Source organism: Heptranchias perlo, chromosome 11, assembly GCF_035084215.1.
Source record: "Heptranchias perlo isolate sHepPer1 chromosome 11, sHepPer1.hap1, whole genome shotgun sequence".
Taxonomy (NCBI): domain Eukaryota; kingdom Metazoa; phylum Chordata; class Chondrichthyes; order Hexanchiformes; family Hexanchidae; genus Heptranchias; species Heptranchias perlo.
In genome coordinates, this window is record NC_090335.1 from 55,248,654 (window position 1) to 55,263,665 (window position 15,012).

At 41.5% G+C, this 15,012-nt stretch overlaps 1 protein-coding gene across 4 annotated transcripts in view; it reads right to left on the reverse strand.

Moving 5' to 3' along the window:
* Positions 1-15,012, reverse strand: part of LOC137327359 (E3 ubiquitin-protein ligase DZIP3-like) — a 124,821-nt gene that overhangs the window by 46,944 nt on the left and 62,865 nt on the right. For all 4 annotated transcript variants that reach the window (XM_067993069.1, XM_067993068.1, XM_067993072.1 and 1 more), the window contains exons 14-16: positions 13,357-13,410; positions 8,620-8,769; positions 523-659 (exon numbers count right to left, since the gene is read on the reverse strand). In XM_067993069.1, coding sequence (XP_067849170.1) covers positions 523-659; positions 8,620-8,769; positions 13,357-13,410 — 341 coding nt within the window. The remainder of the gene's footprint in view (positions 1-522; positions 660-8,619; positions 8,770-13,356; positions 13,411-15,012) is intronic.

Here is a 15,012-nt window from a genome sequence, read left to right on the forward strand (position 1 = left end):
CCAGTAACAAGATCAAGGTAGCCTTGTTGCAACCTCTAGTTTACCCATCATGGTGGTGAGACACAATTATATGGAGCAAAGAAGCACCCACATAACTTTTATCCAAGTCTCGGTTAAATAATTCTGAAAAAGGCTTTAAAATTTGAGATCATTTTAATATTTTTGAGACATAATCAAGTATTGTGTAAGTCAAGCATTGCATTGCTGATTATCTGCTGCAGTCTTTTTGCTTCTGTGTAATTATGAATCTTGTAAATGAATTCAATTATTAATTTTAGCTTGAACTACATGATCTGACAGAATGACATTTTCCACCTTTCAACGTGGACAAGGTATGTGCTACACGTGGGTGTAAAGGGGCAATTGTTAATTCTGTGGCATGTTTAAACTCCACTGTGCTGTGAACATGGAGAAAGAGGGCGAGAGAAAGTTGGGAGAAAGCCCAAATTGTAACAGTCATAAATGTTTTTATAAACTCTACAACCAATGCACAATTGCACTGTATTTTAAATGTTATGGTACCTTTCTAATTGAGATTTTTTGACTCCAACTTGTTCTTTGACTTTCATGAACTGTATTTGATTTTTCTGTTCCTGGATCAGCTTGCAAGATTCCTCCTGGAGTTGATGGTGGATACTTACAATTTCTTGCTGGAGGCCCTGAGGGATGAAAAAAAATGCAGTTTGCCTTTTAAATGAACACATTAAAAACAATTTGCAACTGAAATGTGAGCAGACTTGCAGAATCAAAATAATCCGACCACTCAAGAATTTCTCAAATTAGCATTAGAAAGCATACATGGAGTAGGTGGAATGCACTGTAGGACCAACAAGCAGCACTACAGTGGTAGGAGGAACGGTTTGATCTCTGTTGGGCTGAATGTGAAGTTCCTGACTGCAAGCCAGGTTGCTTCCCACAGATGAAGGAGGAAAAAAAAAGCAGAAGAACAGTCATCCTTAAATTGCTCTTCAAATTGACTAGCTCATGGCAGCGATTTAGGAGCACATTAACGGCTTGCCTCTTAGTTACAGGATGTGTGCAGGCTAAGGCGAAGGGCAAATACAAAGGATATAACATTTAGCCTTATGGCACTACAATTATCTGACCAATAGAATAGTTTAGTCTTTTGAGGATCAAAAATCAGGATGTAGAGTCAATATGGGTGGAGCTAAGAAATAACAAGGAGCAGAAAACACTGGTGGGAGTAGTTTATAGGCCCCTTAACAGTAGCTATAGTGTTGGACAGAGTATAAATCAGGAAATTAGAGAAGCATGTAACAAGGGTAATGCAATAATCATGGGGAACTTTAATCTTCATATAGACTGGACAAACCAAATTGGCAAAAGTAATTTGGAGGACGAGTTCATGGAATGCATTCGAGGCAGTTTTCTAGAACAATATGTTGATGAACCAACTAGGGAATAGGCAAATTTAGATCTAGTATTGTGTAATGAGACAGCATTAATTAGTAATCTTATAGTTAAGGATCCTTTAGGCAAGAGTGATCATAATATAATAGAATTTCATATCGAGTTTGAGAGTGATGAAGTTGAGTCTGAAACTAGGGGCTTAAATTTAAACAAACCCAATTATGTAGGTATGAGGGGCGAGTTAGCTAAGGTAGGTTGGGAAATTAGATTAAAAGATATGATGGTAGATAAGCAATGGCGAACATTTAAAGAAATAATTCATAATTCTCAGCAAATATACATTCCATTGAGGAATAAAACCTCCACAGGAAAAATGATCCAACCATAGCTAACTAGTGAAGTTAAGGATCGTATTAGATTAAAAGAAAAGGCTAACAATGTTGCCAAAAAGAGTAGTAGCCTGAGGATTGGGAGGGTTTTAGAAAGGATGACCAAGAAATTGATAAAGAGGGAGAAAACAGAATATGAAGGTGAACTAGCAAAAAATATAAAAACAGATTGTAAGAGCTTCTATAAGTATGTAAAAAGGAAGAGATTAGCAAAAGTAAAAGTGGGTCCCTTCGGGGCAGAGACAGGAGAAATTATAATGGGGAATAAGGAAATGACTGAGATGTTAAGCAAATATTTTGTATCTGTCTTCACAGTAGAAGACACAAAAAACATACCGGAAATAGTGGGGAACCAAGGGTCTAATGAGAGGGTGGAACGTAAAGTAATTAGGATTAAAGAAAAAGTACTGAAGAAAGTAATGGGACTAAAAGCCAGCAAATCCCCCAGACCTGATGGCCTACATCCTAGGGTTTTAAAAGAGGTGGCTGGCGAGATGGTGGATGCATTGGTTTTGATCTTCCAAAATTCCCTAGATTCTAGAATGATCCCCATGGATTGGAAGGTAGCAAATGTAACCCCACTATTCAAGAAAGGGGGGGGCGGGGGAAAGAGAGAAAACAGGGAACCAAAGGCCAGTTAGCCTGACATCTGTAGTAGGGAAAATGCCAGAATCTATTATTAAGGACGTAGTAACAGGGCACTTAGAAAATCATAATGTGATTAGGCAGAGTCAACACAGTTTTATGAAAGGGAAATCGTGTTTGATAAATCTATTAGTGTTTTTTTCAGGGTGTAACTAGCAGGGTAGATAAGGGTAAACCATTGGATGTAGTATATTTGGATTTTCAAAATGCATTCACTAAGCTGCCACGCAAGAGGTTGTTACACAAGATTAGGGCTCATATGATTGGGGGTAATATATTAGCATGGACTGAGGATTGGTTAACAGACACAAAACAAAGAGTAGGAATAAACAGGTCATTTTCGGGTCGGCAGGTTGTAACTAGTGGGGTGCCGCAAGGATCAGTACTTGGGCCTCAGCTGTTTACAATCTATATTAATGATTTAGATGAGGGGACCAAGTGCAATGTATCCAAGTTTGCTGACGATACAAAGATAGGTGAGAAAGTAAGCTGTGTGGAGGACACAAAGAGACTGCAAAGGTTAAGTGAGTGGGTGAGAAGGTGGCAGATGCAGTATAATGTGGGGAAATGTGAAATTATCCACTTTGGTAGGAAGAAAGCAGATAGGGCGGGAAAGTGGAGTTGAGGTAGAAGATCAGCCATTATCTTAATGAATGGCGGAGTAGGCTCGAGGGGCCATATGGTCTACTCCTGCTTCAATTTCTTATGTTCAGCTTTTAATATTTAGCAATAGTTGCTATTAATTTCTGCTATGTTAATATTCTCTGTACAAAAGAATGCACAAAATTATGCTCTAGTTATGAGAATGATTAAGAAAATGATTGAAAAAGGAACTGCACAGCATTTTTATTGCAAATTATTAAAATGTTTTCATTATCCAATTACAGAGAAGAGGAGCTGAAAATGATCTTTAAAACACTGCTCTGTGTACCCATTTGAAATAAATTATTGGGACAGGTTAATGGGTTTAATGGATGGATAGACAGAAAATATTGATACTGAACATCACTTTCCAGTCTTTGATAATTTAGTTACATGGAGTGGCAGATGTATTTGTTTCATTAACAGTTCCAGCAAATCTATTTTAATATTAACCTCTTCCACTGGTCCATTACATTTATTACAGCATGAAATTCTTGCTGCTTAAACCCATCTTTCAAATTTGCAAATGCTTCTAAAAAAAACATTTTTCTACCAAAACCACATTTCTAAATTAAGCATTTTAAAATATGAATTGTGAAGATCAGTGGCCCACTGTTAGCACACTGTTAGCACACTGTTCTTTCATCTCTGCAACATGGATCTGATTCCAGCCCAGATCAACAGGACGGAACTCACCACCCTCTCTTTCTGCTGATTCTAAGAGTACTACATAAAATGGGTCTCGGTAGTCTAGTTCCTTAGTAGTCACAGGATCACACCACAAAATAGCCACAATTCTGCACAAATCAGTATTAAACTGAAAACTTTCTTTTGGACGAGATGTTAAACCGAGGTCCAGTCTACTCTCTCAGGTGGACACAAAAGATCCCATGGCACTATTCGAAGAACATGGGAACTGCATTGGTGCCGTGGCCAATATTCAACCCTCAACCAACACTACCAAAACAGATTATCTGCTCATTTATCTCACAGTTGTTTGTGGCAGCTTGCTGTGAGCAAATTGGCTGCCATATTTCCTTACATTACAACAGTGACTGCACTTCAAAAGTACTTTATTAGCCGTAGACTGCTTTAGAACGTCCTTAGGTCGTGAAAGGCGCTATATCGACAAGGTTCTACATAAGAGACTGTTAACAAAAATGAGAGTACATGGAATTGGAGGCTACCTCTTGGTTTGGATAGGGAGTTGGTTAGGAGGTAGGAGAGTCGGGATAATGGATATTGGCAGGATGTGACTAGTGGTGTCCCCCAGGGATCTGTATGGGGGGACAAAGCTTTTCACTATATTTATAAATGACTCGGGATGAAGGAATAGAGAGCCTTATATCTAAGTTTGCTGACGACACTAAGTTAGGTGGCACAGTAAGTAGTGTGGATGGAAGCAGAAAGTTGCAAAGGGACATTGATCGATTAAGTGAGTGGGCCAAACTGTGGCAGATGGAGTTCAATATGGGAAAGTGTGAGGTCATCCACTTGGATCTAAGAAAGATAGATCAGAGTATTTTCTAAATGGCGAGAAGTTAGAAACTGTGGATGAGCAGAAGATTTAGTGGACAGGTACAAAAAATAATTTTAAAGGCTAATGGGATGTTAGCTTTTAATCACACAAAAAATAATGGGGAAATAGTGGGGAACCAAGGGTCTAATGATAGTAAGGAACTTAAAGTAATTAAAATTAGTAAAGAAAAAGTTTTAGAAAAATTAATGGGTCTAAAAGCTGATAAATCCGTAGGATCTGATGGCCTACATCCTAGGGTTTTAAAAGAGTTGGCTGCAGAGATAGTGGATGCATTGGTATTGATATTTCAGAATTCCCTAGATTCTAGAACAGTCCCTGCGGATTGGAAGAGAGCAAATGTAACTTCGCTATTCAAGAAAGGATGGAGAGAGAACAGGGAACTATAGGCCAGTTAGTCTGACATCTGTAGTAGGGAAAATGCTAGAATCTATTATTAAGGATGTAGTAATAGGGCACTTAGAAAATCATAATATGATTAGGCAGAGTCAACATGGTTTTATGAAAGGGAAATCGTGTTTGACAAATCTAGTAGAATTTTTTTGAGGGTGTAACTAGCAGAGTAGATAAGGGGGGAGCAGTATATGTAGTATATTTGGATTTTCAAAAGGCATTCGATAAGGTGCCACACAAGAGGTTCTTATACAAGATTAGGGTTCATGGATTGAGGATTGGTTAACGGACAGAAAAGAGAGTAGGAATAAACGGGTCATTTTCTGGTTGGCAGGTTGTAACTAGTGGGGTGCCGCAGGGATTAGTGCTTGGGCCTCAGCTATTTATAATCTAAATTAATGACTTAGACGAAGGGACTGAGTGTAAAGCATCCACGTTTGCTGATGATACGAAGCTAAGTGGGAAAGTAAGCAGTGAGGAAGACGCAAAGAGTCTGCAAAGGGATATCGACAGGTTGAGTGGTTGGGCAAGAAGGTGGCAGATGGAGTATAATGTGGCAAAATGTGAGGATATTCACTTTGGTAGGAAGAATAGAAAAACTGAATATTTTTTAAGATAGTGAGAAACTATTAAATGTTGGTGATCAGAGGGATTTGGGTGTCCTTGTACACGAAACACAGAAAGTTAACATGCAGGTACAGCATGCATTTAGGAAGGCAAATGGTATTTTGGCCTTTATTGCAAGGGGGTTGGAGTACAAGAATAGGGAAGTTTTGCTGTACTTGTACAGGGCTTTGGTGAGACCACACCTGGAGTACTGTGTGCAGTTTTGGTCTCCTTATCTAAGAGGTGGTGCAACAAAGGTTCACTAGATTGATTCCTGCAATGAGAGGGTTGTCCTATGGGGAAAGATTGGGTAGAATGGGCTTATACTCTCTGCAGGTTAGAAGAATGAGAGGTGATCTCATTGAAACATATAAGATTTTAAGAGGGCTTGACATGGTAGAAGCTGAGAGAATGTTTCCCCTGGCTGGAGAGTCTAGAACTAGGGGACATAGTATCAGGATAAGGGGTCGGACATTTAGGATTGAGATGAGGAGGAATTTCTTTAATCAGAGAGTCGTGAATATTTGGAATTCTCTATCCCAGAGGGCTGAGGTTGCTCAGTCGTTGAGTATACTCAAGGCTGAGATGGATAGACTTTTGGACTCTAAGGGAATCAAGGGATACGGCGATAGGGCGGGAAAGTGGAGTTGAGTTCGAAGATCAGCCATGATCTGACTGAATGGTGGAGCAGGCTCGAGGGGCCGTGTGGCCTACTCCTGCTCTTATTTCTTATGTTCTTATGTTGAAGAAGGTTGGACTACAATGGGGTGGAAGTTATGTTACAGTTGTACAGAGCTCTAGTTAGATCCCATCTGGAGTACTGCATTCAATTCTGGGCACTGCACCTCAGGGAGGGTATACTGGCCTTGGTGGGGATGCAGTGCAGGTTCACCAGAATGATACTGGGGTAAAAGGGTTAAACTATGAGGACAGGTGCATAGACTTGGCTTGTACTCCCTTGAATAAAGAAGATTAAGGGGTGGTCTAACTTAGAATCGGGTTAAAATTCAATCGGGGTCCTATTGATGTAACAGGACCCTGATTTGGATAAATTCACGATACCTGCTTTAGACGGGTTCCTCAGCTGCCTGCAGGTTAAGGTTGCCTAGAGTTAAAATTGACCCTATCTGCATGTTATCTGTCCCATTACAAATTCTGCACAGGAAGAGGATGAATGCACTCTCACTTTGAAACTTACATTCCACCAATCCATTGATCCTCTCCACTGTAACATGTATATTTGATGCAGTCAGGACCATCTCAGAAAGGAATTCCACTCAGCAACAATACAAAATAGCTTGTTGCGGTCCCCTGCTATTGCAAAGTGCATTCTCTGATATATGTCATAATATTCCACATGGTTTGGAATGCATTGGAGAGGATAGCAATACTGACCACAATACAAGGATCGTCTGAAGTTTTGAGCTCAGTAGTAATGAAGTTGGCACTTTACAGCAGTGCTCCAACTGCACTATACCATTTCAGTGAACCACTATTGTAACGGTTATGACTAGGTTATCCGTACTTTTTTTTTTAAGAAATACATGAAAATCTCATCTTTTCACAACTTTTCCTCCAAACAGTTTCCCTTGGCAGAATTACATAGTTTCCCATGGAAATAAGTAAAGGAACATTAGCAAAGCCAAGTTAATATAATAGATTAAGTGCCTACTAAACCATGATAATTTCTTTCATTTTCCTGTACGACAAACTTAAGCTAAACATTGATAAAACTGAAGCCATTGTCTTCAGCTTCCATAGCAAATTCTTCACTCTCGCCACTGAACACATCCCCCTCCTCAGCCACTGCCTCAGGCTGAACCAGGCTGTTCACAACCTCGGCTTCTTGTTCAAACCCGAACTGAGTTTCCAACACCGTACCCTCTCCATCACAAAGACTGCCTATTTCCACTTTTGTAACATAGACTGAGGTAGAGGTGGAGGCAGCCAATCAGATGCTGAAATCCTTAATTATGCCTTTGTCACCTGCAGACACGATTACTCCAATGTTTTCTTTGCAACCTCCCATCCTCCATAAACCAATAGGTAGTTTTCAATTGTAGATCATGAACTACCACAGCTAAGCTGCTGCAGTGAGACTTAGTGACAGCTTCAGTTTCAGTATCTTTTCTCTACTTATAGGCAGGTCTGAGCTGGAACTAACTCCTGGGAATATTTCTGTACTCACAAGGGAATTATATCTCCAAGGTGGCCACTAACAAAACCTTAAGCCTTTTTTTTGTACTTGATGTTAGAGATATGAAGACCTCATTTCACACCGGTGAAATTCTTTAAACCATGAAATGTACCTAAACTTGGGTTAGTACTTAACTTAAGTTATTCTTCATAAGAGTATAAGAAATAGGAGCAGGAGTAGGCCATATGGCCCCTCGAGCCTGCTCCACCATTCAATAAGATCATGGTTGATCTTTGAACTCAACTCTACTTTCCCACCTGATCCCCATATCCCTTTGATTCCCTTAGAGTCCAAAAATCTAGCGATCTCAGCCTTGAATATACTCAATGACTGAGCAACCTAAGCCCTCTGGGGTGGAGAATTCCAAATACTCATGACCCTCTGATTGAAGAAATTCCTCCTCATCTCAGTCCAAAATGTCTGACCCCTTAGCCTGATTCTATGCCCCCTAATTCTAAACTCTCCAGCCAGGGGAAACATCCTCTCAGCATCTACCCTGTCAAGCCCTCTTAGAATCTTATATGTTTCAATGAGATCATCTCTCATTCTAACCTCCAGGGAGTATAGGCCCATTCTACTCAATCTTTCCTCATAGGACAAGCCTCTCATCCCAGGAATCTAACACACTCACTGGTTACTAATACTGGCATTGACAGGAATTCCTCCCCCTGCTTTTGACTTAAAGCATGCTAATCAGTGTGTCAGAAATATCTCTATCTTTCCATTCCTAGGTAAATCACAAGGCAAGTGTCTTATTCCTCTAAACTAAAGCAGTGCTATAGCTCCCTAATGTCTATTTTTAATAACTTTTTAAATAATGGTGAACATTAGATATATACCTGACACTGTTTCTCTTTCTCTTGGATTCTTTGTTTCCATGCTTTAATTTCAAGATGGCTTTCATTTTCTATTTGTTTGCAGCTGTCACGCAGGTCTTCGATGGTATGAATTAATCCATTCCTTTCTGCCTCCATCCTCTTGAAAGTCTCCTACAGAAGGGAAAAGCTGAACTTAAGTCTAATAGAAGGATATTTGATTAGCTTTTTTTTTACACAATTTTGAAAACTATGCATGAAATGTTATGATCGAGTTCTGTATAATCAAGAGACAGGTTTTAAATGCCTGTTTTCTTCATCACACAGTACATTACACAGCAAAATTAGGCCGTGTTCAAACTAAGTGACAAACATTTGGATTATCTGCGTACTAACATCATGAGTGTTTTCCTTTTCCCACTTAACCAATCCTCATAGTCTCTCTGACAGTGGGTGGCGAAATATGGGCAGTTTTGTGTTGCAGACTCACTCTGCACTAAGAACAATAACCACTAAAAACACTAACCAGTATGAACTGAGTTGAAACTACTGAGCTAATTTCACGTAGCACCTACATAGAGGAGACTTCATCACATAAGTCTGAGGTGAATTAAAACCCAGGTCGCCCCTCCCTATCTCTGTGACCTCCTCCAGTCCTACAATCCTCCAAGATCTCTGTGCTCCTCCAATTCTTGTCTTTTGCACATCCCGATTTTAATCGATCCACCATACAGCTCCGGAAAAGCGGCTAAGTGGAGCATAAAGCTCGGGAGAAGCGGCTGAGCGGAGTTTAAACCGAACTGCGCAAGGAATCAAAAAAATCAAGAAAAAGTCAAAAAGTGACGTCACAAGACAAGGAGGAGCAGCGAGGGTAAGTCCGTAAGTATTTAGTTAATTGGTTAGTGTTTTTAGTGGTTATTGTTCTTAGTGGTTAGTGTTTTAGTGTTAGATAAACAGTAAATTGCCTTAAAGCTAAACAAACAGTTTAAATGATTATTAGTTAATGTAGCAGGACAGCTGGGGCTCGTCGCATGTACATCCTGTGCCATGTGGGAACTCCAGAACACTTTGAGAGCCCTGGAAAACCACAAGTGGAGGAAGTGCTGCCGACTGCTCAAGATCGAGCTCAGAGTTTCTGAGCTTGAGGGACGGTTGGCGTCACAACAGTGCATAATGGAAGTTGAATGTTTCATGGATAGCACGTTTCGGGTGGTGGTCACCCCGCAGCTACAGAGAGTTCAGGTGGAGAGGGAGTGGGTGACCACTAGACAGACTAGGAGGAACAGGCAGGCAGTGCAGGAGTCCCCTGGGAGTGTGGCACTCACAAACCAGTATTCAGTATTGAATACCAGTGAGGGTGTTGACACCTCGGGGGAGTGCAGTCAGGAGCAAATCCATGGCACCATGGGAGACTCAGCTGCACAGTGGGGCAAAAGAAATTCAGTTGTTAAGAGGATTCGATAGTCAGGGGATAGACAGGCATTTCTGCAACCGCCGATGGGAATCCCGCATGGTGTGTTGCTTCCCTGGTGCCAGGGTAAAGGACATCAATGAGAGGGTGCAGAACATTTTGAGGGGGGAAGGGGAACAGCCAGAAGTTGTGGTCCATGTGGGAACCAACAACATAGGAGGGAAAAGGGTTGAGGTCCTGCAGTTAGAGTTTCAGGAGCTAGGGAGGAAGTTAAAAAGCAGAACCTCAAAAGGTAGTAATCTCTGGATTACTCCCAGTGCCACACACTAGTGAGTATAGGAATAGTAGGATAAGACAGGTAAATGCATGGCTGGAGAAATGGTGTCGAAGGGAGGGCTTCAGAGTCCTGGGGCATTGGGACAAGCTCAGGGGCTGGAGGGATCTGTTCAAGATGGAAGGATTGCACCTCAACAGAGCTGGGACCAATGTTCTCATGGGGAGGTTTAGTTGTGTGGGGTAGGGTTTAAACTAATTTGGCTGGGGGATGAGCACCAGGATGAAACATTAGAGAGGAGAAACAAGGTGCATAGAGGACTGGGAGGAATAAGTAGCACTAGAGCAAAGAATAGTTCTGAAATAGGAGGGATTAGACAGGGGGCAAATGCGAGGCAGACTAAGATGAGTTTGGAGTGCATGAGCATAAATGCACGTAACATGGTAAATAAGGTTGGTGAGCTGCAGGCTCAAATCGCCAAATGGGACTATGAAATAATGGCAATAACAGAGACCTGGTTCAAAGGAGGAGAGGATTGGGTACTTAATAGTCCAGTGACTCCAAGGATACTAAGGGTCACCAAATAGTGGGAAGGAGATGGAGGAGCAAATTTGTAGGCAAATCACAGAAAGATGCAAGAACTATAGGTACTGATAATGGGGGGCTTCAATTATCCCAATATAGACTGGGACAGTAACAAAGCAAAGGGCAAAGGAGGGGAGGAATTCCTGAAATGGTGTACAAGAGAACTTTCTGGAACATTGTGTTTCCAGCCCAACGAGGAAGGAAACAGTGCTGGATCTAGTTCTGGGGAATAAAGTGGGGCAGGTGGAGCATGTTTCAGTGGGGGAGCATTTGGGGAACTGTGATCAAAATATTATTAGGTTTAGAATAGTTATGGAAAAGGACAAAGAACAATCAAATGTGAAAACACTTAATTGGAGGAGGGCTAATTTCACTGAGTTAAAAAGGGAGATTGGAATCAAAAGTTGGCAGGCAAAACAGTAACTAAACAATGGGAGGCCTTCAAGGAGGAACTGGTTCGGGTATAGAGTGGACAAATTCCGACGAGGGGGAAAGGAAGGGCATTCAAAGCTCGAGCTCCCTGGATGACTAAAGATATAGAGATTAAAATGAAACAGAAAAAGGAGTCTTACGATGAATGTAAGGTTCGTAATACAGTACAGAAACAGGCTGAATACAGAAATTACGGAGGAGATCCAAAAAAGGGAATGAGGGGCAAAGAGACAGAATGAGGATAGATTAGCAGCTAACATAAAAGGGAACCCAAAAGTCTTTTATAAACATATAAATAGTAAAAAAAAAGTAGTCAAAGGAAGGGTAGTAACAGACTTCAGGAGGACATAGATAGACTGGTGAAATGGGCAGACCACGTAGCAGGTGAAATTTAATGCAGAGAAGTGTGAAGTGATACATTTTGGTAGGAAGAATGAGGAGAGGCAATATAAACTAAATGGTACAATTAAAGAGTTGCAGGAACAGAGAGACCTGGGGGTTCACGGACACAAATCTTTGAAGGTGGCAGGAGAAGTTGAGAAGACTGTTTAAAAAAAAGCATGTGGGATCCTGGGCTTTATTAATAGAAGCATGGAGTACAAAAGTTACGAAGTTATGATAAATCTTTAGAAAACACTAGTTAGGCCTCAGCTGGAGTATTGTGTTCAATTCTGGGCACCACACTTCAGGAGTGTAATGGAATACTTTCCACTTGCCTGGATGAGTGCAGCTCCAACAACACTCAAGAAGCTCGACATCATCCAGGACAAAGCAGCCCACTTGATTGGCACCCCATCCACCACCCTAAACATTCACTTCCCTTCACCACCGGCGCACCATGGCTGCAGTGTGTACCATCCACAGGATGCACTGCAGCAACTCGCTAAGGCTTCTTCGACAGCACCTCCAAAATCCCCGACCTCTACCGCCTAGAAGGACAAGAGCAGCAGGCGCATGGGAACAACACCACCTGCTGGTCAACAACACCCCTCCAAGTCACACACCATCCTGACTTGGAAATATATCGCCGCTGGGTCAAAATCCTGGCACTCCCTTCCTAACAGCACTGTGGGAGAATCTTCACCACACAGACTGCAGCAGTTCAAGAAGGCGGCTCACCACCACCTTCTCAAGGGCAATTAGGGATGGGCAATAAATGCTGACCACGCCAGTGATGCCCACATCCCATGAACGAATAAAAAAAAACAATGGCAAGGCCTTAGAGAGGGTGCAGAAGAGATTTACTAGAATGGTACCAGGGATATGGGACTTCAGTTGTGTGGAGAGACTGGAGAAGCTGGGGTGGCTCTCCTTAGAACAGAGAAGGTTAAGGGGTGACTTGATAAAGGTGTTCAAAATCATGAACGGTTTTAATAGAGTAAATAAGAAGAAACTGTTTCCAGTGGCAGAAGGGTCTGTAACCAGAGGACACAGATTTAAGGTGATTGGCAAAAAAAAGCCAGAGGCGACATGGGGAAACATTTTTTTAAGCAGCGAGTTATGATCTGGAATGCACTGCCTGAAAGGGTGGTGGAAGCAGATTCAACAGTAACTTTCAAAAGTGAATTGGATAAATACTTGAAGGGAAAAGATTTACAGAGCTACAGGGAAAAAGCAGGGGAATGGGCCAAACTGGATAGCTCTTTCAAAGAGCTGGCAAAGGCATGATGGGCCAAATGGGTCCTCCTGTGGTGTACCTACTATGATACCATTGGTGGCTGTGCCTTCAGCTGCCTAGGCCCTAAGCTCTAGAATTCCCTCCCTAAAAGTCTCCGTACCCCTCTCAATTTTAAGAAGCTCCTGAAAACCTACCCCTTTGGCCAAGCTTTTGGTCACCTATCCTAATATCTCATGTGGCTCGGTGTCAAATTTTATTTGATAACGCTCCTGTGAAGCACCTTGGGATGTTTTACTATGTTAAAGGTGCTATATAAATGCAAGTTGTTGTTATTATGAAAGAACAGCATGATAACTGGCTGGTTTATTGTAGTGGAGAAAAGGGGAAAAAAGCTAACAATGACTTCATTGTGTTTTTTAAAAATAATTATTTAAACTGTACCTTGAAATCAACATCATCAGTGTTGACACAAGCATCAACCATTCCATCCAAAATCTGCAAACAAAACAGAGCCATATGTGATAGGTTAACACAATATTTTCTCCAGCAGCCCAGAAGTTGACATTATTTACTTTTATAAATTAACTCATTTAATAGTTTTCTTCAGCTAATGGCTTATTTGAGAGCAGTGGAAAAAAAACTGCATTGATGTAGATCTAATCACATTTCAGAAACATCACAAAGCACTTCACTTACAATGAATTACATTCTGCAGTTACTGTTGTTACGTGGAATACCAGAACTGCCTGCTCTTCTTTGAATAGTGCCATGAAATCTTTAACATCCCCGAATTATTGGAACAGGCAGACCTTGGACTCAGTTTAATGTCTTATCCAAAGGACAGAACCTCTAACAATGCAACATCCCCTCAGTACTGCACTGAAGTGTCTGCCTAAATGATGTGTTGAAGTCTTGGACTAAGACTTGGCCTCCTAACCTTCTGACCCAAAGGCAAGAGCTCTACCAACTGAGCTGAATTGACAACTAAAAGGTCACAAAGAGCAGTTACCCAATTTTTGCATGATCATAGGTATTTATTTTTGGTACAGGTGATATAGATAGCATGGAAATCATAAATCTCTTACTTGAACTGAATATTAATAATACAAACTAATTAGACAGCCTTAATGGTGCTCAACCTATCTAATTAGATGATTTCTGGTACAAATAAAAATAAATATAGTATCAAAGGTGTCAAAATGCACCAGCATAACAATTAAGATGCTTCCTTCATCACAGTTTAAAGTGCCTGGCGTGAACTAGTCTGCCAAACTTGATTAGTGTCAACACTTTTAGGTTAGAATTACTTGGGTGCCACCTAATGGCATACGGCTTCATCTGCAAGGGGGAAAAAAATAAAATGTGTAACCTCACTGCACTCAGGCTTCCTGTCAGTCATACACTCAGCACCATTGACAGGAAGAGGTTTGTCGGCTATCCAAGGTGCAGGAGACAAGAATCCAGGAGCCAAGACTTCTTCGGCAGCACCTCCCAAACCCGCAACCTCTACCACCTAGAAGGACAAGAGCAGCAGGTACATGGGAACAACACCACCTGCATGTTCCCCTCCAAGTCACTCACCATCCTGACTTGGAAATATATCGCCGTTCCTTCATCGTCGCTGGGTCAAAATCCTGGAACTCCCTTCCTAACAGCACTGTGGGAGAACCTTCACCACACAGACTGCAGCGGTTCAAGAAGACAGCTCACCACCACCTTCTCAAGGGCAATTAGGGATGGGCAATAAATGCCGGCCTGGCCAGCGATGCCCACATCCCATGAACGAATAAAAAAAAAATCCAAGAGGAAAAATAAAAATATGAACCCAACAATATTCACTAGGGTCATTATTAGAAACAATAATAGACCACTGGATGGCTGCAGCAACACTTAGAAGCTCAACACATCCAGGACAACGCAGTCTGCTTGATCGGCACCTCTGCCACTTAACTCAGTATTCACTCCCTTCACCACAGGCACACTGTGGCTACAATATGTATGATGTACAGGATGCACTGCAACAACTTGCCAAACTTACTTCAACAGCATCTCCCATCCTGGGGACATCTATCGTGAAGAAGGACAAGAGCAGAAATA